Here is a 24,997-nt window from a genome sequence, read left to right as displayed (position 1 = left end):
CGTATTTTTAATACATTCTGATTAGAAATCCAATCCTAAAACATTGAGTAAGAATCAGACATAATTGATTTAGAAGGGATTTGACTCCATTAAAATATGTTTGGCCTCAACAAGGTCCCTCGTCCATTTTTCTCGAAAGCGAGTCTTTCCTGGTCTGTAGAGAAAGAAAAACAAACACACCAAAAGCTTTTAAAATAAAACACTGAGCCAGCGATCGATTCCCTGTTTACTCTTATATTCCTAGTGAACAAAAAGCTTTTTGAGAGTCGGGGGAGAGAGGGAGGCTGTCTCTATCTATTCCTTAGGCCCAGTAAATAAAATAGTTTATATGTAAAGATTCTTTAAGAGTTGCTAAACAAAAGGGATTATTATATATGAATTAATTCCATATAATTGTGAATTTTCCTATAGAAACAACAGACGTGACCCACTTTGCCCCCATCCTACTCTAGCAACTAATCCTCAAGTTTCTAATCATTGAAAAATTCTAAGTTTCTAATCACTAAAAAAATTCTAGAACAATGGCAGAATCCTCCTTTCAGTCAATCCTAATGAGGTAGGTGGCCCAAAGGAGAAAAGTGACCATTATGTGAATTATCTGTGGCTGTGGGCCTGCTGGATTCTCAGAGTATAATGACCTTTTTCCACCACTGTGTTAAAATAAGTCTCCAAGTTTTCATTACCTGTGAACTAATGACTGGCCCTCAAAGATAAAAGAGACATCAACAGGTGCATCCTAAGAAAGAAAAGGACAATAGTCAGTCCAGACCAGTCGTACCAACTCATGATTCCTCCTATTCCTACACTTGTCCATATGTATACTCTTAAATTTCTAGAATTTGTCTTGTGAATTGCGAGTCTAAAGGTGGTAGTCTTTGACACTTCAAACCTCCGTCCTCCAAAAGATCTTTTTGGCAACAAATAGTTTAAGAATCACCAAGGCATCACTTTTCAGCCTTTTGGCTAATATCAAGGAAAGGAATCACCAAAGAACTGGTAACAAGTAAGTAGAGGGAGGCTTGTGTTCCTCATTAACAGGAGCTTGAGTAAGTCATTTACCTTCTTTACATGCTCCAGTTTACTCAACTGACAATGGCATAAGAATGAAATAATATAGATGAACAAAGTTCAAAAACATTTTTAAAGCAGCATAAAATGTAGGTTGTAATATTGTCTCAATGGTTACCATCTATTTACCCCTCCAAAATTATACTCAGTATTCTGAGCAAGAGCCCTTTTCTCAAGCCCTCTGTTTGTATGGTCACTGGTTTATGGTCTTGCTTACCTCCACAAGCCTAACATTCTGATCTTTAACCTTGCCAGTTAACAAGACAGCTGATGGTGGGATATATGACCAGGAAAAGTGAGAGCGCCATGTATTTTACCTCCTTAGATTACTCCGGGTCCCAAAATCTCTGAATAGATCAGTTTATACTAGGATAGGACAAATACAAGATATAGCTGACTCATGTGGTCATATATAAAGCCTTAGAGTCAGGCAAAGGCTCAAATAACATGTGAAAGGATGAAAAACAAAGGGGATATAACATTTTTATGTCTGCTGTGTTCTGGGCATTATGCTTGGTATCAACATTGCTCCTCTGAGAACCCTATGCCTGGATTCATGGATATTATTTTGACTCTTCATACCAGCTATCAGCATATTTCATATTCATTGTCTACCTAGTGACTACAAGCAATCATTCCTTAAAGTATTTAATGAGTGCCTACTATTTGCCAGCCCTTGTTTTTCAGCAAGATAAAAATTTGTGCCTTCATGGAACTTACATTCTAGTAGGCGGAGCAGACACTAACAAGATAATAAATTATATAGAATATCAGAAGTTGATAAAGTGTTACAGGAAAAAAGCAAAAGCATTGGCAGGTGGGAGCGGGGAGAAAGTGCAGTGTAGGAGGTGAGAGCAGGTCATGTACATACGTAGGGGAGAGTGTTCAGTCAGAGGGAGCAGCAAGTGCAAAAGCACCGACATGGGGCTGTATTGTTGAAGAGCAGCGAAATCAGAGTGGCTGGAGAGAGTAAGTGAAAGAGAAGGAATAGTGGGAAAACAACAAGTGACCAGAGCACACAAGGTCTTTAGGCCCTTACTACTCAAAGTGTAGTCTGTGGACCAGCAGCATCGGCCTGGTCTAGGAGCTTCTTAGTAATGCAGAATCTCAAGCCCTCCCCAGACCTGCTGAATCAGAATCTTCCTTTTAACAAGGTCCCCAGTGGAATTCAAGAAACATGCTGGCAAGTATTTAAATAGAGGAGTGACATAAATTCATTACATGATCAGGGTAAGGGTGGAAGCAGAGGGACCAGTTAGAAGGCTATGGAAATCATCTTGGTAAGAGATGATGGTGGTGGTCGAACTGGAATGGTAAGAAATTGTTAGATTCAGGACCTATTTTTGAAAGTAGGGCCAACAGGATTTCCTAATGGATTCAATGAAGGATGCGAGAGTCAAGGATGACACCATCAGCTGAGATGAGGGAGACTGCAGGTCAGGTTTAGAAGGGGAAATTGGAAGTTCAATTTTGTTTACAATAAGTGAGATGTTTCTTAAACTTCTAAGTGGCAGAGGTCTGAGCTGGAGATATAAATTTGGGGCTCATAAGCTAGAGGTGGCATTTAAAGCCAGGAGACAGGATATCGTCATCAAGGCAGCAAGTATAGAGAAGAGGTCCAAGGCCTACATTTTGTGACATTCCAATACAAAGAGGTTAGTGGGAGGAGGAGAAACCAGTAGAGACTGAGAAGGAATGGTCAATGAGGCAGGAGAAAAACCAGGAGAGTATGCTGTCCTAGAAGCCAAATAGAATGTTTCTTAGAGAAAGGAGTGATCAGCTATGGCAAGTGCTGCAGACAGGCCAAACAGGATGAGGACAGGAATATGACTATTACGTTTTACAAAGAAGGGGTCATCAATGATCTTGACAAGAGAAGTCTCTATTCTCATCGAAGTCTTATCAAAGGGAGCAGGCAGGAAAGGAAGAGCTTACCGGAGGTTTGTTTTTGTTGAACTTGATAGTGAAGTAGGCAGAGGCAGAGCCTAGTGCCGTGGGTGTGTTAGCAGTTGGGACGCTCCAGCGTACAGAGTAGATGTAGTGCAAGCTGTGAACCACATCTTTTGTCTCTATCAATTTTGTGTAGTGCACCCAGCGGTCTTGATACTCCCAAGTCTGTTTAATAGAAAAAGAGCACACAGAGAAAAACAAGCAGGCTTCTCTTCAAATCCTCTGGATAAAGGCAGCACACAACAGTGGGGTTTATAGCTCTGCTTCTGGAGTCCATTTCTAACATTTTTGATTGGGATTCGAACTAGAGTCAACTCTTAATTATCTCCACAGTGGAGGAGAGAAGAGGTGCAGATGAAATGAAATGAATGAATAATGCAAACATCACTTGAGATTGGGCTTTGTACTGTAGAGGCACATGTTCATAGACACCACACATACATACACACCTCCTTCCAGACCCTTACTTGAGAGGCAAGTTTAGTTAATTGAAAAATAATTAGAAAGTGATTAGAACATGTGGTCTGCTTACTCCTCTCTGGGAGACCTCAAGGTGTGACTAGAAAGTAATGAGGCTGATTTTACAAACTGCTGTCAAAAACCAAACTCACTTAATTATAGCCATAGATGGTATATAATGTTAGAAAAGGAATGAGTCAGACAATAGGATCATCCAGATCCCTCAGATCCCTGTCTACACCCTTGCAGAAGCTTTCCCTCCTAAGCACAAATCTTACCAGCACCTAGGGTCCACAGAAGTCATAATGCAGCCCTGATTCTTAGCACAGGGCCAGGAATGCTATAGATATTTAAGTTCAATTCAACTGGAGTCCCTTGGGCTGGCTTTTAGGGTGCAGGAAGCTCACAAGTCAAAAAAAGATCTTGAATTAAGATAAAGGTCCACAGAAGGAAGTGGGATTGTCTAACAAGCCCAGTGATGTGCACAAGGAGTGTGGGAGAAGATGATAAAAAGATTTAAAGCCTCCCTTTACAATAAAAAGAAGCAGGCTAGCCTTCTGCCTCAGCTTACTTTATTTCAACCTTCTATCCGATTGGCTCTTTCAGTTAGCCAGAGAGGAGCACCAGACTCTAGATTCCTTGAGATGAGGGACTCTGTCTTCCTACAGAGATCACTATTCCTTTTAAGGAAGAAGTCCAACAGTCAAGCTCTTGAAGCCCATAGAAGCATATCTTTTTTCCAACCTTTCTGTATTATTTGATGTACTTTGTCAGCCCTAATAGTTAATCTGCCACATAATCACAGACTTTGTAGCATTCGAATGGTCCCTAGAGATCATCTAATGAAGCCCCTTACTTTACAGATGAGGATACTGGGGCCTAGAAATGGGTAAGGACAGTCCAACACAACGGAGGTGACAGGGACCCAGGTTTTCTGAGTAACCAGCTCAGTTCTCTGCCTCACCAGATGCCTCAGTGCTAAGATTTTCTCCCTCTCGACTTGGTGTCAGTGTTTTTTTTTTCTTTTGTAAACTAAGGCAGCCTTAGACACCTCAAATTCAACTATCTCCATCAGGTGATTTCTTCCTTTTTTATCACTGTGCAAGCAGCTGACTTTCATGTAGCTCCAGCATGTTTTGTAATTTTTACATAATGTTGCTTCATATCCTCACTCCGAGGAAACAGTATCTTATTGTGCTACTCTACCATGGATGGCTTAGCCCATTATATGTTATTGGCACTCAGAATCGACAGGCATCTAGAAGTATATGCACAAAACTGTTATCAATGGTAAATGATCTTTGAGGAAATAGAAATGGGCATTATGGGGGTGTAGGGATAACTCTCATTTTCTACTTTGTGTCTTTTTGTTCACTGGGGTTTTTTTGTAACAATTCTTTATTTTTATTATAAAAATAATTTTAACTGTGTGTTAGGCAGTGGGAATTTTCCAATTTTTCTCTCATAAAGAACTTATTTGTATATTCTTGTTGCCAAATTGTGTTTCTGAAGAGAATAAACCAATTATTGTGCCCACTGGCAATGTATAAGTGTACCTATTCCCTCCCACCAACACACAAGCCTTCTGACATCAGGCTTGATCATTCTTATCCACACTGCAATACCTTAAAATCTTTTGAATTTCCATTTTTCATTGATAGTAAACTCTTTATGATTTTTGCCATCAAAAAGTCCTTTTTCCCAATAAAATGCATGGAAGAAACATAGAAACTAAACTCAAGGAAACATAAACATTCATTTACGTTTGCTTGGGAAGTAAAAGCAAACATAAATGAATGGGACTATATCAAACTAAAAAGTTTCTGCTCAGCAAAAGAAATCGTCAGCAATGTAGGGACAACCATCCGAATGGGAAAATATATTTGTAAGCAACACCTCCAATAAGAGCCTAATATCCAAAATATACAAAGAATTCATACAACTCATTAACAATAAACAAACAAATGATCCAATCAAAAAAAATGGGCAGAGGACCTGAACAGACACTTCTCCCTAGATGATATACAAATATATGAAAAGATGCTTAACATTGCTAGCTATTAGGGAAATTCAAATCAAAAGCACAATGAGATATCACCTCACACCTGTTAGAATAGCTATAATCAACAGGACAAGTAATAACAAATGTTGGAAAGGATATGGAGAAAAAGGAACCCTCATACACTGCTGGTGGGACTGCAAATTGGTACAGCCGCTATGGAAAACAGTATGGAGGTTCCTCAAAAAAATAAGAATTGATCTACCGTATGATCCAGCAATCCCTCTACTGAGTATTTACCCCAAAGACTTGAAAACCCATATCCAAAAAGATATTTCCACACCGATGTTCATAGCAGCATTATTCACAGCGGCCAGGACATGGAAGCAACCAAAGTATCCTGTGATAGATGATTGGCTAAAGAAGCTGTGATATATATATATATATATATATATATATATAACGTAATATTACTCAGCCCTAAGAAGAGACGAAATGCAGCCATTTGCTACAACATGGATGGACCTCGAGATAATCATGCTAAGCAAAATAAGCCACACAGAAAAAGTTGAAAATCACATGATATCACTTATATGTGGGATATAAACCTAAAAGCAACAAATGAGCAGGAGTCTCATGAGCATGAACTATATAGGCTAGTGGTTACCAGAGGACTATAGACTAGTGGTTAATAGTGGAGTGGGGAAGGAGGAGTGAGTTAGACAAGGTAAAGGGGGTCAAATATAGAGTTTAGGGAGAGGGTAAAGTGAGTAAGGGGATCAAATGTATGGTAGTTGAAGGAAACTGAACTTTGGGTGGTAAACACACAATGGAATATATAGATGTCAAATGATAATGCACACCTGAAAATTATATAATTGTATTAACCAATGTCACTCCAATAAACTTAAATTTTTTAAAGTCCTTTTTCCTACTCTGGTGGAAAAGTATATCAGACAGACTTATGATCAAAACTTCATTTTGCTACTTAAACAGGAAGACCTTGGACATATTGCCCAGCTTCTCTGAGCCTCAAGGTTCTTTATCTGTCAAATATACCTACACTAAGGTTTGTTGTGAGGATTAAGTGAGAGAATATACATGAAATGCTTAGCAGTGCTTGGCACATAGCAATTTTCAATAAATAGTAACTCCAAATTTTCCAAAATAGTAACTCCTAATTTGGTGTACGGTGGACTCTGGGAAATCTGCACTAAGCTTGAGAAAGCTCTTCATTAGGGATGCCTGGCACTTAGATGGTAGACTTCATTTCTAGGATTCGCTGTATTAGTGGGGTTGGGAACAGGGTGATTTGATGTCAAGAGCTTTTAGCTTTCAATCACCTTCTACTTTCTAATCATCTCTATCCACGCAACAACCTACAAAGTAGATAAGCTCTTCATCTATGAAAGAATAAATCTGTTTGTATATTTAACACTTATTTATAGAGCACTTGACCTTTATAGAGGCTTGAGACAGAAAAATGAACAAAAAGTCTCTGCCCTCATAGACCATAGGATCTGGTGGTGGGATAAAAGCAATGGTATAAATAAGTAAAATCTAGTACCTCAGGTAGAGCTAAGTGCTAAAGAAAAACTAAATTAGAGAAGGAGAGAGGGCTGCAGTTTTAGATGAGGTAGCTAGGAAAGGCCTCAATGAGCAGGTGGCATCTTAGCAAAGTTCTTAAGAGAGGTAAAGCATGAACCATAAGAATAGATCTCAGGGAAGAGTGTTCCAGGCAGAGGGAACAGCGAGTGTAAAGGCCCTGAGCTAGGTACATGCCTGACAGTTGAAATGCAAGGAAACAAGTGTGGCTCTAGTGAGAAAGGTGAAAATGGAGAAGGCAGTAGGTGATGGAGTCTGAGCAGTAAGCTGGGAGGGATGGGGGTACTCAGATCATGTTGGGCACTGTAGGCCATTGTCAGGACTTTTTTTTTTTGCCTTTTTATTCAGAATAACCAGTGGGATTTGCAGAGGAAGTTTTTCCTGCTTGTTCTGTGCCCCATTCCAGCCTGATTTATAAATCCTGGGTGCAGGAGGCAAGGACTTTTGCCCAACCCCAAATGGAGAGATGTTCCAAAGCAGGAAGATACAAGAGTAACTAGTACTTTGTGCTATTCATCCTCACTATACTCTGGATATTCCTTCTAATGAGAAAGGTTCATTTTGCCCAGTGGAGTATAAACGGAGTGTGTGGAGCCAAAAATTTCTGGCTTTTCCTCATTCTCACCTGACCAGGGCTGCCCAGGGCCCTTAGGGCTGTGAGCTTTGCTAGGCTGGCCGGAGGAACAGAGACAGCAGGAAACTTCTCCCAGGGGGTGGGGGTCCACCTACACCAATTTCAACTGGTTTCTCATCCGAGGAAATACAGTGAATGAGGATTTCAAGTCATTATTCTTAATCTACCTGCAAGTTATGCAAAGCAACCCAGGGCCTTTTCACCAGAGCTGCCAGGTAGAATCACACGAATAAGGTCAGAGCCAGGCACAGGAGGAAAAGAAAAATAAATTCACAGGCATGTGCACCTAAGTATGCGGGCAATAAGTTCCAAACCTACATCAAAAAGATTTTTGATCCATCTATGTCCCATCTGTTAATATGAGCATTCTAAAGTTGGTGATGAAGAACTCTTGTTTGGAAGAAGCAACTCCCTCCTTAGGGCATTAGGCCCCCATTTAGAGCGCCAGATAGAAAAGTTGCTTTACTGAGAATATCAGATTTTCCTAGGAAAATGTAAAGTTAGGATGATACAAACACAGGGAAACACAATTGTGCTTTTCACCTTCAAAGACTATCGTATCTTGATTTTGGAACCCAGATGAGGACATGTAAAAGCCTTTGATATCATCTCCTATGGATTCTGGGCTTCAAATTTTTCATCAAACCAGAGCCTTTTTTATTGTTCTTCACCCTTATACACCATGGTGGGATGGTCAACTAACTTACCAAAACAAACTCCTCAATTTGTTTACGGCCCCTTTCTGCTGTGAATTCACCGTGTGTGATCCAGTTGATATCTTTGACGGTGTATTCATCTTCTGCAAACAAGGTGTGATTTTGTTAGTTGCCTGGTAGCGTGACATTATATAATGAGACAGTCCTTTAGGCACCCAAACAGGATTACTACCTTCCACAGTCTTAATAGCAGCTGTGATGGCACTCTCAGCTAAATCTAGAGCTAGTTCACTCAAATCGCCGTCATCTTCTGTATCGATTGTGTCGTCTGAAGGACAAATATACACATCTATTGTCTCCTGAAATCTGACACTTTTAGTCTTATTCATTTTCTTTTGCCTGGAAAAAGAAACTCAAAAAGTTAACTTTTGCATGTGTGCGTGCATGTATGCATGTACACATTCCTATAAGTACAGACTATCTCTTGAAGAATCACAGGAGACAGGAAACAGTTGTTTCCTCTAGGGAAGGGATTAGGGAGGGGTTAGGGTAGGAGCGAGGCTTTACCATTTACCCTTTGTGCCTGGCTGCTGAGATCTACTTTTCCTGAAAACCTAGGATTTCCGGATTCTCATAACCATGAAGACTTAAGTCAAGATGTAGTAGAATGATTCATAACTTCTTTGGCATTCTAACAATACTGATTTCTAGTGGAGTCTTTAATAGAACCTCAAACCCTGTTTTAGGGGACTAAGGACACATGACTCTTTAGAGATAAAGTGAATTAAAATGATTAAAGGCGATACAGCATAGGAGGGGTTGGTTTTTCAGGTTTTACTCTTAGATTTTCCAGGTAGACTATTATATCGTCCACCAGTAACTATCATTTTTTACCATCTTTTTTCCCTAAAATATATAAGTATTAGCTTTAGTTAACATTTCCAGAAAAATGTTAAGTGACAGTGGAAATAAGGAGCATCCTTCTTTTGTGTCTAACTTTAATGGGTATGCTTTCTCGTGTTACACCTTTAAGTATGATGCTGGTTTATGGCTTGAGATTTATCACATCAAGAAAATATTTGTCTGCTACTGTTTTAGTAAGATGGTCATCATAACTTATAGCTCATATTTTCCAAATTCCTTTAACAGCTACTGAGGCTGTGAAAATTAGTTTTCAGGGCTGTGAAGGGTTCATTACAGAGCTAGGAGCCTTTGTACATTTTCCATTTTTTTTCCATCTTTTCCCCTGAGTTGTAAATTCTCTTTCCCTGCTATACTCTAGTGTCTTCGCTTATGAGAAGTCACTTCTAGCACAGTTATAAATCCCGTGCAGGTAATCCTTGCATTGGGGTGCTGCAGGAAAGTGGATGTCTCTCTCCAAAGAAAGCTATTTATTTTTCTATAAATAGCAACTCCCAATTCGAGGTGTTTAATATGCCTTATTTCATTTAACTTTCACCATGCCCCTGTGAGGTTGTGCACTGGCTGCTTTTAATTGGCCTTTCTAGATCCACTCTCCCCCAACTCCTCTGCTCTCAACCCTGGAAGGCTGACCTGATTGGACTATATCAATGGGATCTCCCATGCCCCCTGTCTTTTAGGAGGTTCCACACAATGGGGACATCAGGCCGAAGGGAGGAAAGTGAGGTCAAGGTAGATATTACCTGGAGCAGAGGGGAATCCCCTACAGGGTCACCCGTGGCTGGCTGCATGGAGAAGGCCCTTGCTTCTCCCAGGGCAGCTGTCTCACAACTCCTCGGTCTGGTAAGAATATTCTCTCCCCTTGGCCCTATGGCCCCACTCGCTGTTACTAGGCCTGGGGAACTGCATTTGCCCTTGATTCCCCACTGTCCACCCACACCCTTGTAAATATTCCCTTAACCCTTCCTTACCTATCCTACTTTTAGTATACCTACAGTTTCCTACTGGGACCCTGAATCGTAAACAGAGGGACTCTTGTTACCATGTGAAATGAGGAAGCCAAGCTCAAACCCAGACTGTTCAGCTCCACAGCCTGAGCTCTTAACTACACTGCTCTCCTCCCTCCAAGATTCACAGAGAGTCATGGGGCCCTGTTCTCACATTTCTGTCTGGACTCCAGATGTGCTCACTCTCTTTGTGTAAGCCTCTTTCAAAAAGAGTCACACTTTGTTCCCTCTGTTCACACCACCATTGGTCTTAGAGTGCGGTGAGTGCTGCACAGGGCAACCTGGTTCCCATGACCATCAGTCCAGGAATGGTTTGAACAGTCTTTAAACATTTTGGTAATAATGCTGACTCATGTTCATCAGAGTCATATCAGCATTTTAAGCTCAGTTTGTCTCTGCCTCGGTTCCCTGCTGCTGCATCTGGGGGGTGGACAGGGTCATCTGCTGAGGGGAAATAGAATGTTCCCAAGCTACCTATTTCAGAGCAAGCAGAGACTGAAGGGTGGGTCTTAAGGGAGTCTGAAGGCCCTTAACCCTAGAAAACTGGCTTTTCCCAATTTGGCCAAAACAATTTTTTGTAAAACCCCAAAGTTAAAGACAACAGAAGAGTATTTTTAGTAAATTGGTAAATTTGGTAGGCTTTAGTGAGTCCATACAGCAACTTGATCCTTCAGAAAATGGCCTATTTGGTGACTTGGTCATCCAGTGACTTGGCTTTCAGCAAATTGCCTCTTGAAGAATTGACTGTAAGCCAAATGTATGATTTCTAACACCAAGTAAATGAAGTGGGGGCTTTATCCATGGAAGCATCTCCTTAAACCCTTCCCCTGGGGAGCCCTGTGAGCCAACAGGAGAAGGGAAGAGGGGAGCAGGGCTCAGGAAGAAGTTCAGATCTTATCCTCACACTTTTGTGAGCACAATCATTCTGAAATGTCCCTCCTACTGGCCTCTCCTATTTCTTTTTTTCCCCTTCCCTTCCTAAGGAGGTGGGCAGAATGAGTATGAAAGGTCAGGGGTGTAGTTAAGTTTTGGGTCTGGGTGATGAATGGGGAGAACCACTGCAGGTCCTTTTTGTGGAACCCTCCCACCCTTCACAATTTCCAATACCTGAGTGACCAGATCCTTGTCTGGAACAGTAGTAGCCAGGGAAGCCTCAGAAGGAGTCTCTTAGAAGCTTTTCCCCAGGATTCTTAGCCAGAATGTTTACAAATGCTGCCAGGGTAACACCAGTTTCAATGAATGGGAAGCAAAGCTCAAGTGTTTCTGACTGCTTCTGTTAGTGGAGAGAGGGTTAGTCAGTCACAGCAATAATCTGACTTCCAAAGCAGAATCAAGCTGCAGTGTCCATACTCAGCTCCTCTCCAGCAGGAGATGAGCTTTCAGGGCTGTGCCAGGGGGGGTAGCAACAATGGGCCTCACAGCTGGTGTGTATTGGGGTCTTCATTATGTGCCATCACTGTGTAAAGGGCTCAGTATGTGTTAAGTAATTTACTTCTCACAGCAGCCATGAGATGGCTATTAGTATTTTCATTACAGTTGAACGAACTGAGGCACAGAGAGTGTTGAAGAAGCTGCCTAAAACTCACGCCCAGAGCTGTCTGACTTCACTGACTGAGCTTTTATGTATTTATTCCCAAATTGAGGGGTTAGGACTACCCTTGCTTATTTTTCAAAGATGTCTTTTTTTCATTAATTTATTGAGATAAAAATCATATAACATAAAATTAACCATCTTAAAGTGAACAATTCAGGGGCACTTAGTACATTCACAATGTTTTTTCTTCCATATTTTAACATCTATGTAATGGGAATTCATCTTATAATCGATAATATATTAAGGTTTGATGGATAATGTTTTTAAAAATTCTTCATAGTGGAATATAAAAGAAGGTACACCTTTCAGTTGATGGCATGTTAGATTAGTTGAAATATGGTACCTGGTGATCTTACTGGATTTTTGAGGAAACATACATCTCTGGTGCACCCCACTCATTTACTGCGTGTTTTCAAAAATGTCTTCTATGAATCAAGGATGAGTTGATAGTATAATGGTTATCAGCATAGAACCAGAAACAATTTACTTAACATTTCTATGTTTCCTTGTCTATAAAATGGAGATAATAGTACCTATAGAATAGTTTTTTTATGAGGATCAAATCAAATAGTTCATGTAAAGACTGAGAACAGTGCCTGGTACATCATAAGCTCTCTCTATAATGGTTAGATACTATTTCTAGTATTATTAATAACTGTAGTACTATAAACTGTTCTTTTAAATGGTGAAATCAAAAGTTGTTGGCCCTATGTTATGACCCCGTTTTCTTTTATTAATTTATTAATCCATGAAATCTCCAAGGTTGGGAGTCCTTGCCTTTAGCTCTTAACCACTGCGTTCTGTATACGGAGTGGTTGGCTTCTCACCCTATGACAATTGGTCTCAAGCCCAACAAAGAAAGGAAAATGCTGTGCTAAGTGTCCTCTCTATCCAAGAAGAAATGCTAAGCTCACTGCCTGGAAGACACCACATACACTGAGGTCCCACACACAGGAAGCCTGTTGCTGAGATGGTGTAGTGAGTGAGGTGGCAGAATGAGATTAGGAGGAGAGAAGGGTAGAAGGTAATATGGCTTAGTCAGAGGAACTCAATCTCTGATTTCAGTGGGTTTTGTAGGGGTCCAGAACAAGTATACCCCTGGCATGCAGATTACTTTGAGCTGAAAGTAAAGCCCAACAAACTGAAGAAGAGTTTTTTCTAACCTCCCTCTTACCTACCTAAGGGAATTCAGATAGAAAAACCTGCTTCAAGAAGGGAACTTTAGCATATTCACCTTAGCATAATATACACTAAATGTGGCAGACAGGGAGGATCCAGGCATTGACTATCTGTTAGACTCCCCTCAGTGTCCCATTGTTTCTGGGTGCCACAGCATTTGTTATGACATTTGCTCTTTCTCATCTACCTGTAAATTGCCTACTTTCCCATTGGAGTCCCAGGGCCCTGCCTCCATCTCCTTAGTCCAGAATGGCATATATACCTCATTTTGACTCACTGTCTTTGAAATTTTCATGCTTATGTGAACTCTACATTCACACATACTAAAACTTGATTTTCTCCTGTTAATCTGTTGTATGTCATTTGGAGTTTTTGACCAGCCAAAAGAACTAAAGAGAAGAAGGGAAAGTTTCCCTAGCCCCAACAGTTTCAGATCTCAGCTCTACCATGAACTGGCTTTGTTTCAACCTCTCTGAGCTTCTTCATGTGTACAATGGGGATCTTAATAGGAATCACTGTATTCGGTTGATAAGATGAAATGAGGCAATTCATATAGAGCACTCAAAACAAGGACACAATCTAAGTACTCAATAAACATTAGTTATTATAATCATGATGATGAAGAGACTCACCACAATAGACAGAATAAAAAAGTGTATGTCAGAAAGAGCCCACCACTTCCCCAAAAGCTAGGAGAATTTGCCTGGGTCAACAAGAGCAAGTGTTTCTTGAGCTCCCACTGTTTAGGGCCAATGCCCAGTCACCAAACCAGGAGGACTTGTGTGGACACTGTCATTGGTGAGGACGTAGGCTCCAGATATATGAATGCTCTTGATAACTGGCCTGAGTTCTGTTTGCTGGTCAGACCAACTGCTGGGAACCTTCTAGTGCCACAGCAGGCCCTATCAGAAGCCCTGCCCTTTCCCTTGGCTCCCTGGGGCAGAGGGGGTTAGCTGGAAACATTAGGACCCACAGTAGCTATATTTCAAAAGCTTCCTTTGTGTTAAGATTTTGTGGTCAAGGGCAGTAAGATCTCTCCTAAGAAGCCCTGAGGCCACTGGTGAGAGGCCCAGGGTGAGGCCCAGGCCTTGGGAGGGCTTGCAGTGGGAATTTTAATTGCCCAGGGGGGAGAGAGGATGCAGGCAAGTGATGAGAAACTCCTTGTGGGCAAAATGCTTTCATGGGGGGGAGCCAAGAGAGATTTCCCAGGCGATTAGAAAGGTTCTTCTTTGAAGATGGAGCTTAACTCCCCAGGGCTAGAACTTTACCTCCTACCCACCAGCCAAGGCCCTCACTGAAGCGACAAATTCTGGCCTCAGGGGCACTCCAGATTAAGAGGGCTTTTGAACTCCCAGACAGCACTGAAGACAGGTTCTTCCAAACCTCTCCCTGTTCTCCCCAGTGCAGATAAGAGTGGAGAAGGGACTTGGAAGACCTGAGATGGAGGAGAGAAGAATTAGGAGTAGGTGGAGCTTGGAAGGAGGAGCTGGCCAGAGGCTCATTCAGCCCCTTTTCTCAGGAAGGAAATAGATGTGGCTAGGAATGCCCAAGCCGTAGTCCCCATTCTGATGCCCCCCGCTCTACCCAGGGCTTCTGCTAGCATCGAGGTGCTCCACCTCCTTGCAGCCCCAAGCCCTCGCTCCTGGCCTGGCGAGTGGGCTAGCGATGTGCACGGTACCTGTGCACGAAGATGAGCCATCACTGAATGTCATGGGCCTTCCAGACCATACTTACGGAGTCTCCTTCGAAAGAGCATGCCATTCTCCTGTGATTGTGCCATGGTGGCTGGTCCCGGGAGACGGAAGGTCAGGCAGCCCTGATGGCCCCGCCATGCCCACCTGGGCCTCAGGCTGCCTTGGCAAGACAGAATGCCTGAGGGGGTAGAGGGCAGGGCCTCACTTGCCCCGCCCAATTTTTACCATGGGTATGGTGCTCACTAGAGAGAATTATTTTGGATACCTTTACCAGTTTCCACGCTGTTAACCTCTTCCTGAATTGAGAAGAGTTTGGGGAGGAGCCCCTAAGCAAAGGTGGTTGAAGTCAGACCACAAGAAGAGGGGCCCTCTCTTCAGGACTCCACACCCTAGGCCTTGAATCACATTCTTTCCCGCCTGTGTCCCTTCAATCGTGTTCATTCCCTCGCAGTTTCTGTCCTCTCTACGTTATACTCTCATGCTCACCCAGTCACCCCCTTCTCTTATTTATCTTATTCTTTTTCCTTTTCCCTAGCAAGGCTGTCAGCTCTCTGGAATGAAACTCTGGCTAAATGCTGACATTCTCTTGTCAAGTGAACCCAGTCAGTTGGCACATTTCTTTTTAGAGGTGGCAGGCACTAAGAGAAAGTGAAGCTAAAAGGGACAATGTTCCCACCCTCAATGTACCTAATATATAGTAGGGTAGATAAGGTGTGCTTACACGAAAAGACAACTAGCAAGTTAAATGTAGCAAGGCATCTTGGATTTGGGCAGGTTCTAAGCAAGTGTGGCTGACTGAACTTGCTTCAAGTCTAAAGGGCTACCAGACTGTACCAGGAGAGGGAAAGGAGGCTGTAGGAGCCCAGGGCCTTTCCTAAACTGAGGCCCATTCTCCAACAGTAAAGGCCACCAGACCCTAAGTACAATGCTGGTCAGTCCTAAATGGGCAGACCTCGAGAGTCATGATGTCACAAAGACCTCTCAGAACATTCCAGCCATCCTTGAGCATGCAGGTCTGCCCCAGGATGGGTAAGTGCCTCACTGAACAGTGCCTTGCTCAGAATAAAAGTACAATGGCAGAGCTGTCTCTGGATGCTTGGAGTTTTTATGGTGATACCTTGATGTTCTGATCCACGGTCATAACTACATTGGGCTGCTCATACAGGCACTAGATGAAATCTTCAGGTTGACTTCAGATCCGACCCACCCCACTCCCAAGGAATGGGCTTCTGGGGGCTGCACTGTTTTCTGGCTGTAGGAACAAAGGATATTAGGCCTAAAAGGAAAATTCTTATCTGCTGAATGAAACGTGCTAGGTGGTACACAGGGGGACAGGTGAGGTACACTAAAGAAAATCTTAAACACATGGGAAAGATTTTTGTTTTCTTGGGGCAGTGATTCTCAGTGCTTCCACTGTCTTTCCTACCTTTTTACAACTGCCTTTGGAATTACAGTTCTTTGGGATCATAATTGAAATTGCATAGTTACTTGTAATTTTTATTACTTGACCACTCTCTAGCCTATATATAATAATTTATTTTCTCATATTTTATGGAACTGAGAAGATACCTCCCAAGAAAGAAAAAAAAAAACAGGTAAAAAAATATGTGTTCAAACTAATAAAGCAGCAGTTACATGGGTTTATACATGATCTGCTAGGCCATTTTCTCAGTGATGACCTAAAAAGGACAATTAGGTCTTTAATCCTGAATCAAGATTTGTGGAAATCCCAAAAACAATGATTTAGCTCTTCATTGCAATAATGCCTTTGAGGGGGGGGGGGAGATAGATTACAGCCAATAGCATCAGACACATCGATATGCCAAAGAAACCCTTAACAATTAAAGATTAAGCAAACATAGCTCTAGATTTATTCTTTACAGAAACTTCCTTGTCATCTTTTATGAACAATGCACCAAAATGTGAAGATTATAAGAACATTCTCAAGCCCAGCTCAGTGTGCTATAGTTTCTACTCCAGCTTTGTCTGGAAAGCAAGGAAGAGCACATCTCAAAAGAATATTCCAGAGTATGCACACCTCAGACAGAGATGAAATATTTGGTCAGGGGTGTGGATTAAGTGGGAGCAGGAGGGAAGCATTACGAATGTACACACAGACCCAAATCAAGAAGCCAAGTGCCAGTCTCTTTAGCTGTCTAAAATCTGCATCAACATACTTGGGGAAGAAAAAAAACTGAAACTGTTCCATGTGTCTCACAAGAGAACAATAGAATAACTTGGGTTCTAAGGTTACTAAAGTATCAAGGTGATAGGAAATCTTGAAAACCAAGTGATGTTTAATTCGCCCCAACTCTCACCCCTACCCTCATCCAGAAGTTTCCTGTTGAGTATAACGACTTCAATCCCATCCACTTACAACCTTCCCTTAAAACAGAGCAAACAGCAATTCCTGAGAGGGGTAACCAGGCACTCAGTTCTCACAGTGGCATTAAGCTGAATTTTCCTGTTTTCAGAAAATACCTTCAGAGCAATTGAGGTTAGTGTTATCCGTTGTCTTTGTTTTCAGTGCTCTGGGAATCCTTTAGTTGTGATCACTCATTCTAAGAGGGAACCCAAGACTGCTGCCACCACCTACACTTGGTTATGCACTGGGCCCAAGGCTCCTCCTGACATCACATTTGCTTAAGTGCCTTTGGGGGACCTGAGGATGGAGTGGATAGCTGTTTAGGGGGTGCTTACAACACCAGCAATGATCCCTTCCACATGCACAGCATTGTACAGTTACAAACTATTTCATATATGCAACATTAGGACAGTTGCAGATACTCAGGGATATAATGCAGAGGACACACTATCTTCACTTGAGAGATGGGAGATCTGAGACCTGGAGCAGTGAAGTGACTTCCCTATGGTGACAGAGTTGACAGGTGGTGGAGCCCCCTGTTGTGAAGATCCTCCCATTTCTCCCAATGTTACACAACAAATCTTCAGGAAACAGTTCTTTGCTTTCTCAGCCTAAGGCACATTACTCGCAGTGAGTTGGGATACATCCTTGGGAAAATGAATACCTCCAGGGAAGGGATAAAGTTCAGGTTTACAGATGAACCAAGGGAGAACCTGGGATCTGAACTTCAATGAAAAAATTAGGAATGGGAGGAAGAAAGGGGATTGCTCCCATAGTCCCGATAAGTAGGAATTAAAAGCACTTCCTGGTGTATTTCTTCATGGAGATCCTGCTACTGTTTTCAGGGTTTCCGTCTCTGCACTGACACTTTGGGCTACCTAAAACAGTCTTAAGGAGGGACTGTCCTGTGCATTGCAGGACCTTTAGAAGCATTGCTGGCCTCTAGCCACTAGATGTCAGTAACACCTCCTTCAACTCCCACATCGTGACAATGAAGTCTCCAAACTTTCCAAATGTGTCCTGGCGGAAAACTCGCCCTGGTTGGGAACCATGGCTTTCAGTCCATCCTCTGCAGAGCAGACAGGCAGATGTATGCAAGTCACCACCTTACTCCCCTGCTTCCTGCTCTTCGGAAGCTTCCAACTGTCCCCAGAAGAAAAGCCCAACACTCTGAAGGAGACATACCAAGCCTTTCCTGTTTTGAGTCCTGCCAACCTCTCCAGTCCCTTTCCCCTCTACTCCCTGCCTTGCAATCTTTGCTTTAGCTCCACACAAGTGCTTGTAGATTGTTCCCACACAGCCATGCTGGTTTGTGTCCCCACATTCATGCTCTTGTCTCTGCATGAAGTATCCTCCCATCAGTTTTTTTCTTGTAAATCCTACCCAACCTTCAAGACTTGGCTAGGTGTGAGCATCACGTAGAAACATACCCTAAGCCCTTTCCATTTCCACCTGAGCACTGTGTCAATCGCATATGTGCTCCCACAGTACTTTCTGCAAAATTCTAACATAGCACTCAACACCCCATCTTGTACTTGTCATTCGCTCCTACTATCTCTGAGCTCCTAGAGCGCAAGACTGTGTTTTATTCAAACCTGAGGCAGAGTGCTGGCAAGAAGCATTTATCCAGCAGTTTATTGAAGTGAGACACAAAGAACAGTTGAAAGTGTACTAGGTTGAGTCAGAACACCAGGATTCTAGTCTCTATTCTATCACTAGCTAGCTGATTGCTTCCCATCCTTGAATCTGTTTCTTCATCTTAGGAATAAGATTTTGGACTAAATGTCTGAGTCCTTGTAAGTTAAAATTGCTGATAGGAAAATGTTCCCTTTTAAAAAATGTTTCACTTAAGTGTTTCCCAAAGGGCAGGGCCATCTTCTTCCTCCCTCTTCTGAATGTGCATAGCTTCCTCTACCTTGTTCCAAGTCTTTTCCTATTGACTGTTTCACTTGACCCCAGAAATAATTATGGCAGCCTGGAAGACCATTCTTCCAAACAAGTAATGTAAACTGTCAGATATTACCACTGTTGAAGATGGAAGAATGTGTATTTATATGTACATAAAGAGACCCTTCCAGGTGGTGTGACAATCAGGTAGGTGCTAGGCAGGGGATTAGAGCAAGTCTTTTCACCGAATACCTTATATGAGGAACCGGACCGCACAGGAGGTGCGCGGTGGGCAAGCTAGCAACTCTTCATCTGTATTTACAGCTGCTCCCTAGCGCTAGCATCACTGCCTGAGCTCTACCTCAGATCATCAGGCATTAGATTTTCATAGGAGCACTGGGCTCTGGTACCAAAAAGGTTAGAGTCTGTTGCCTTATGTTGTTAAATTGTGAGCTATGAGAATATGGTATCTATTCAAAAATTAAAGATAGTGAATACAACCAAATGAATGGCATCATTTCCCAAGCAGCATTTCAACTGGCCTTAAGAGCAGGTGACATATACAGACTTGAGGTCAGTGGTCAGATCACATCTTCTTCTGGCTACTTGCACTTGTAAAAAATCAGGAGACCAAGCCCGATCTCTTTTGATCTCTGAAGCTAAGCAGGGTCGGGCCTGGTTAGTACTTGGATGGGAGACCACCTAGGAAGACCAGGTGCTGTAGGTGTAAAAAATTCAAAAATAAAAAAAAAATACTGGGTTGTAAGCTGACAAGGTCCTTGCAATCTGTGAGTTCAACCAAGGGTTGCCTCGACTTAAAAAAAATCAAGAGACATGGAGGTTACAAAGCACCTAGTTTCTAAGTGCTTTAATCTGATTCACTCCCTGGCAGTGGAGTATAAAAATAAGGCTAAATTTCATAGCAGGTGCCACAAAAAAAGGAGGTAAATTCAGACCCTCATGTTGAACCCAATCGATTTCTACCTATCATTTTGTGGCCCCTTACTATACAGCCCTGACATTTACCTAAGGGGAAAAACAGTGGATGATCCCTGCCTGAAGGCACAGCGGAAAGATGACATAAAACTCAGCAGATTTAGTGACAGATTTAGTAATATTATCAATAAGTCTGTATCCCTCTCTGTACTAACTTCCTTTTCTTCCTTTCCAGAGATAGTTCTCATAAGTATCAGCTAAATGAGGCCTGTGCAGCACTAAATGTAGAGCAGAGGTTGTAATTATAACCTTGGCTTTCCTTGGAGAGTTCCATCATCACAGGGTGGTACAATATAGAAAGCACCTCCTTGCTCTCTAAACCCTGCCCATTAGATGAGGTCCATGGAAACCATACAATGCAGATGTTTAAGATTATCAACAAAATAGATGTTAAACTGGATAGAGTTGAAAAAAACAATTTAGTATTCTCACCTAGAGGTCCTGTGGTCATCCAGGATATTGATCTATATACATGGAGTATCATTACCTTTACAGTAGTTAGCTTTTCAGATTTTCATATATCAAGCGGTCAGGACACTCATTTTAATAAACATAATGACTTTTGTTGCTGTTCTACACTAAAAACAAAAATCAACACTTAAGCAAATACTATGTATTAGATGCAGAATACATGAAAGCTGAAGGTGCAACCTCAGTTTTAAAAGCATACTAACTGGGGTTAAAGAAGTACAAATTAGTAGTTGATAGATGGTCACAAGGATGAGAAGCACGGCATGGGGAACGTAGTTAGCATTAATATATTGGCTAGGTGGAAAACCAGAGGAGAGAAGGAGCAATTAGGGGGATCATTTTATAAACTATATAAATGTCTAATTAATATACTATATACTTGAAACTAATAATAAAAATGTTTAAAAAGTCTTCAGAAACAATTAAAAAAAAAAGCATCCTAACTGGAATTTTAAACACCATTGGATTTACCCAGCAAAGCAAAATATGGAAATGTGGAAAAATATAATATCTATGACAAATAGTAGCAACTATCATTTACGATACATTAGGCACTGGGCAGAGTAGGTGCTTGGGGTACATTATGTCTATAATTTTACGAGCCTCAGCAACTCGTTTTTTTTTGTTTTGTTTTGTTTTGTTTTTTAATGATAAAGCCATGTTGGCTAGATTGCTTGATCTTGTGTAGTACTATTTTAGAAAGTAAAGAAAACCTTTGGTTCTACTTTTTAATTTTTATTGCATACTACATGATACACTGCATAACCTTCTAGCAAGCACAGATGAGTGTAACTGAGTTATTTTTCATCAATCGGGGAAATGCTTCCTTAATCAATGTTCTCCAAACCCTGAAAAACAGTGAAAAAAGGAAAATGTGAGAATTCTGTTCCTGTCAGAGGTACATGCATGTACCCTAATTTCTACTGTCACCAAATGGCATTCTCTGTTATTAAAGAAAGTACTTTCACATCCTACATTTCTCTAACTGCAATAAATTGGACTGGATTTTATAATCACTAAAGGATGAATAACTTATAATGACTTCTAGTTTTCATTTTATGACAGTAGCAAACATCACTCTATATGAAACCCTCCCTTCCTCTCCCCCCCACGTCCACAACAAGAACTAAAGTCAAGCAACTATTTACCATCTGGATCCTTCTATAAAGCGCCCTCAGAGAGTCAGAAGACAGTAAGGTAAAACCACTTTATAAAATGACAGCCAACATGAGGAAGACACTTTTGGCTTCATTCCACTTTTTTACAGATGAAGAAAGAGGACTCAGAGAGATTAAAAGTCTCTTGCTTAAATTAGTAAGGAAGTAGCAGAGCCAGAATTCAAGTACAAGCCCTTCCCCACTGTAGAACTCTTGCCTTGTGTAAGCATACTATTTATTCAGAAGACCAACTCTACCTTATTCAGTTCACAATCAAATACTTCAGAAACTATAAAGATTAATCGGTGATGACATTTCTTCCACGTGTTACAATAACACAATCCAGGTATTTTGCTTATAATTGCAGGAAGAATCACCTTGAGAAAAATTAAAATTGCATAGTCCTAGGAGCCACCTTGTAGAAATCCTAATTCATTTGGTATAGCCAGGGGCCTGGGAATCTGCATTTATCTCACGTGCCAGATGATTCCTTTTTTTTTTTTAACAGTGCCGAAGTGTTTTTTTTTTTTAACACTTATCATGTCATGAATTCATAGGGAATGGGTTCCAGTAGCTCAGGCTTCTTTCCATTATCTCTCACACAGTTTGCTTCTCTGAGTGGAGCAGGCTGGTGCTTCTGTTGAACCCAGGTACCTTTCTCTTTAGCTTCCTTCTTTTTTCTGATCATTTTCCTTCACATATTTCAGAAAGCTATCTCAGCTCTGAAGAGTGCTTAATACACTCATTAATTCTGTTGGCAAGAATCTTGCCCTTGTTTGTTTACAATAACACCTACCACATGCTGGGTAACGGTGTAGACTCTTCCACTTCTGTCATGGTAAAATTTATGTGGCGTTCCTTTTTGAACAGTGCCCATTCCCTTGACATCTACATTATCACCCTTCTTATAGATTCACATGTATGTGATCGAAGGGACAACTCCATGTTTTCTAAAAGGCCTAAAGAACATGTAGCAGGTGCCTCTCCTCTTTCCCTTTGTGTTGGTCATTTTGGCGAATTACTTGAAGATGGTAGTTCTGGCAAAAAGCTGCCAAATGATTCTGATGGTTACTCTTAGACCACACTTTGATAAATACTGCTCTTGATGAGAACATAGCTATCATCACATTCTTTAGATTCTCAAATAACACTATACTGAGGCAGATTATCTAAGTTGAGTCCTCACAGTATTATTTAGTGACCCTCTGTTCTCTCATCTATGAAATGGAATTACCATTTACCTAGGTTCGCTGTGAGGAATAAAGAAAGAGGAAATACAAAAAAGTAAAATTTTTAGAAAGAATAATGAGGATGAATAGTATTAGAACATAATATTAAGTTGAACTGTATGAAAATGCTACTTGGCCATTTTTGACCTATAAAAACAGCAATTTTATTATTCAAATATAAAACTATAGTGATTCTTTACCTATGTATATTTGTGCAGTAATAAGTAAACCAATGGAGTATAAAAGAGCATATCTGTGAAACAGGCTCATGTGTATAAGGAAATTTAGTTTATTAGAGTGGACTGTTCTATAAATGGACAATTGTTGACAACTGGCTATCTATTGGGAAAAAAGGAAGGTTAAATCCTGGCTTCACATTATATCTCCAAATGACCTGTAGATAAGTCAAAGCACTAAGTGTAAAAAAAAAAAAAAGAAAGAAAAAGAAAGAAAAAAGAAACTAACAGTATCTGGAGAAATTGGAAAAATATACTTTTATAGTCTTGAGTAGGAAAGTCAGTTGTAAACAAGCTATAAAACCCAAAATCCAGAATGATAAAATATAGACTGAATATCAGAATTAAAAACTACTATCTGCTAAAAGACATCATATGTGGTAAAAACAAACAGGAGACCAGCGAAAACATTTGTACGTATATAAGAGACAAAAGATTAATATCCATAATATATAAAGAAACCCTATACATCGAAAAGAAAAAGAGAACAGAACAAACAAAATGTACAGGCAAACAGTCCAAAGAACAAGAAATACAAATGATCATTAAATGTGTAAAAGGCTGTTCAACCACACTAGTAGACAAGAAAATGCAAATTAAATTAGCACTCTACGACCTTTGGCAAAACATCGCCAGAACCCACCTCTACCCTGACAGATGTCTAACATCAGAGCCATCTTACCTTTGACTTATAGTAACGATTAACTCCAGAGACACGCCTATCTCTTTCCATCAAAGTCCACTGATATGAATAATAGGCAACCCTTTTTTCCTACAAGCAAAAGAAATCATCACTGCAGTTTTAAAATGAGTTACCCAACAGAGAATTTTGGAACTTTAATAAATAACGTTCTAGAAAAGTGGAATCGTCACTGAAAAACCAAATTAACAATATAAGTCCAGAATCCTAAATAAAATCGGACCACTAAACTTTAGAATTATGATGGTAACCATGACTTTTACACTTTCTATTTTACTAAGTATCATCGTCCTCCTCCCCCTTTTAACGACATGACTACTTGTGTCCTTTTGGGACTCTAATGACATGAAAAGAGCAGCGGTAGATCACACGTGAAGGGCAATCACAAAACCAAAACGCAAATACGTTTATACTCTCTGCTCTGGCGATGATGTGAAGAAATAGGAAGGGGTAAATGACAATGCCGAAAAACAGGATGTTGTGGTAAATTCCTAAAGGCTCACAAGAGAAAGCGGGGGGTAAAAAATGTCAAGGTAAAAACCTCATTAAGGGTGAGGAAGGAGTAAAGAACGAGAAGCCACAAAGATGTGAATGTGAGGAGTTAAAACAAAAATCGAGCAAGAAAGGAGACTAGAAGTCGGAGGGAGTAGGGACAAAAATGACACCTCCCTCCTCTGCCTAGGACCTTGGACCTACTTCTTCTACCATCTATCTTTCCAGTCCCCAAATCTCGACTCGACCCTCTGGCCCACTCTTCTCCACCCAGCAACTAAGTGTTTCTCGCTAGAGAAGAATGTGGTTTCTGTCGGGCTTCATTCCGCATGCTTCTGCTTTTAGGAAAAATGAAAAAAAGTGGTATTTTGGTATCCCCCACCTCGGACAGAGGTTCCGGATGCTGATGGCCTCCCTACCCCACCACCCACTGCGTCAGGGTGGTCCGCGGAGTCAGCCGGCGGGCCGTAGAAGCCGTCTTACCTTGCCTCCATTGGTGAACCTGTGGATGTACGCAGTAGCTACCCCGGGAATGAGTAAACACACGCCCATGACGGCAATTCCGGGCAGAATCTCGAACCACATCGCGGCCGGGTAACCAGGGTCAAACAATACCTCCTTGGCCCCTTAAAAGTGACCCGGATTTGGTTCCTTCCCAGAAAGCCCCGCGGCCGCCCGCGGCTGGGCGGGGTCACGTA

General features: G+C 41.3%; 2 protein-coding genes and 1 pseudogene across 2 annotated transcripts; all 3 read right to left on the bottom strand.

The window, feature by feature from the left end:
• Positions 1 to 48: 48 nt before the first annotated feature.
• AKAP14 (A-kinase anchoring protein 14) lies at positions 49 to 19,760 on the bottom strand. Its single transcript, XM_016138302.2, has 6 exons — positions 11,407 to 19,760; positions 8,604 to 8,770; positions 8,423 to 8,514; positions 3,004 to 3,183; positions 684 to 736; positions 49 to 154 (listed from the first exon to the last, which is right to left on the bottom strand). The coding sequence occupies exons 2-6, from the start codon at positions 8,758 to 8,760 to the stop codon at positions 70 to 72; spliced, it is 567 nt and encodes a 188-aa protein (XP_015993788.1). The 5' UTR covers positions 8,761 to 8,770; positions 11,407 to 19,760; the 3' UTR covers positions 49 to 69.
• A 1,444-nt stretch (positions 19,761 to 21,204) lies between these two features.
• On the bottom strand, positions 21,205 to 24,949 carry NDUFA1 (NADH:ubiquinone oxidoreductase subunit A1). Its single transcript, XM_036226453.1, has 3 exons — positions 24,783 to 24,949; positions 23,790 to 23,879; positions 21,205 to 21,333 (listed from the first exon to the last, which is right to left on the bottom strand). Exons 1-3 carry the CDS (start codon positions 24,882 to 24,884, stop codon positions 21,313 to 21,315), a joined length of 213 nt encoding a protein of 70 aa, XP_036082346.1. The 5' UTR covers positions 24,885 to 24,949; the 3' UTR covers positions 21,205 to 21,312.
• Positions 22,133 to 23,783, bottom strand: LOC118607706 (annotated as a pseudogene).
• Positions 24,950 to 24,997: the final 48 nt, after the last annotated feature.

This window comes from Rousettus aegyptiacus, unplaced genomic scaffold (genome assembly GCF_014176215.1).
Source record: "Rousettus aegyptiacus isolate mRouAeg1 unplaced genomic scaffold, mRouAeg1.p scaffold_m13_p_9, whole genome shotgun sequence".
In the NCBI taxonomy this organism is placed as follows: Eukaryota; Metazoa; Chordata; class Mammalia; order Chiroptera; family Pteropodidae; genus Rousettus; species Rousettus aegyptiacus.
The sequence above is the reverse complement of the archived record's forward strand: the minus strand, read 5'-3'. Positions and strand labels throughout refer to the sequence as shown.

Coding starts and splice junctions, on each gene's coding strand:
- AKAP14 (XM_016138302.2), bottom strand. CDS start 8,760: ATGAATAAGACTAAAAGTGTCAGATTTCAGGAGACAATAGATGTGTAT. Junction 8,515..8,603: donor TGCTATTAAGACTGTGGAAG/GTAGTAATCCTG, acceptor CCTTGTTTGCAG/AAGATGAATACACCGTCAAA. Junction 3,184..8,422: donor AAATTGAGGAGTTTGTTTTG/GTAAGTTAGTTG, acceptor TCTATTAAACAG/ACTTGGGAGTATCAAGACCG.
- NDUFA1 (XM_036226453.1), bottom strand. CDS start 24,884: ATGTGGTTCGAGATTCTGCCCGGAATTGCCGTCATGGGCGTGTGTTTA. Junction 23,880..24,782: donor GGTTCACCAATGGAGGCAAG/GTAAGACGGCTT, acceptor TTTTGCTTGTAG/GAAAAAAGGGTTGCCTATTA. Junction 21,334..23,789: donor ATCGTTACTATAAGTCAAAG/GTAAGATGGCTC, acceptor ACTGTTTTTCAG/GGTTTGGAGAACATTGATTA.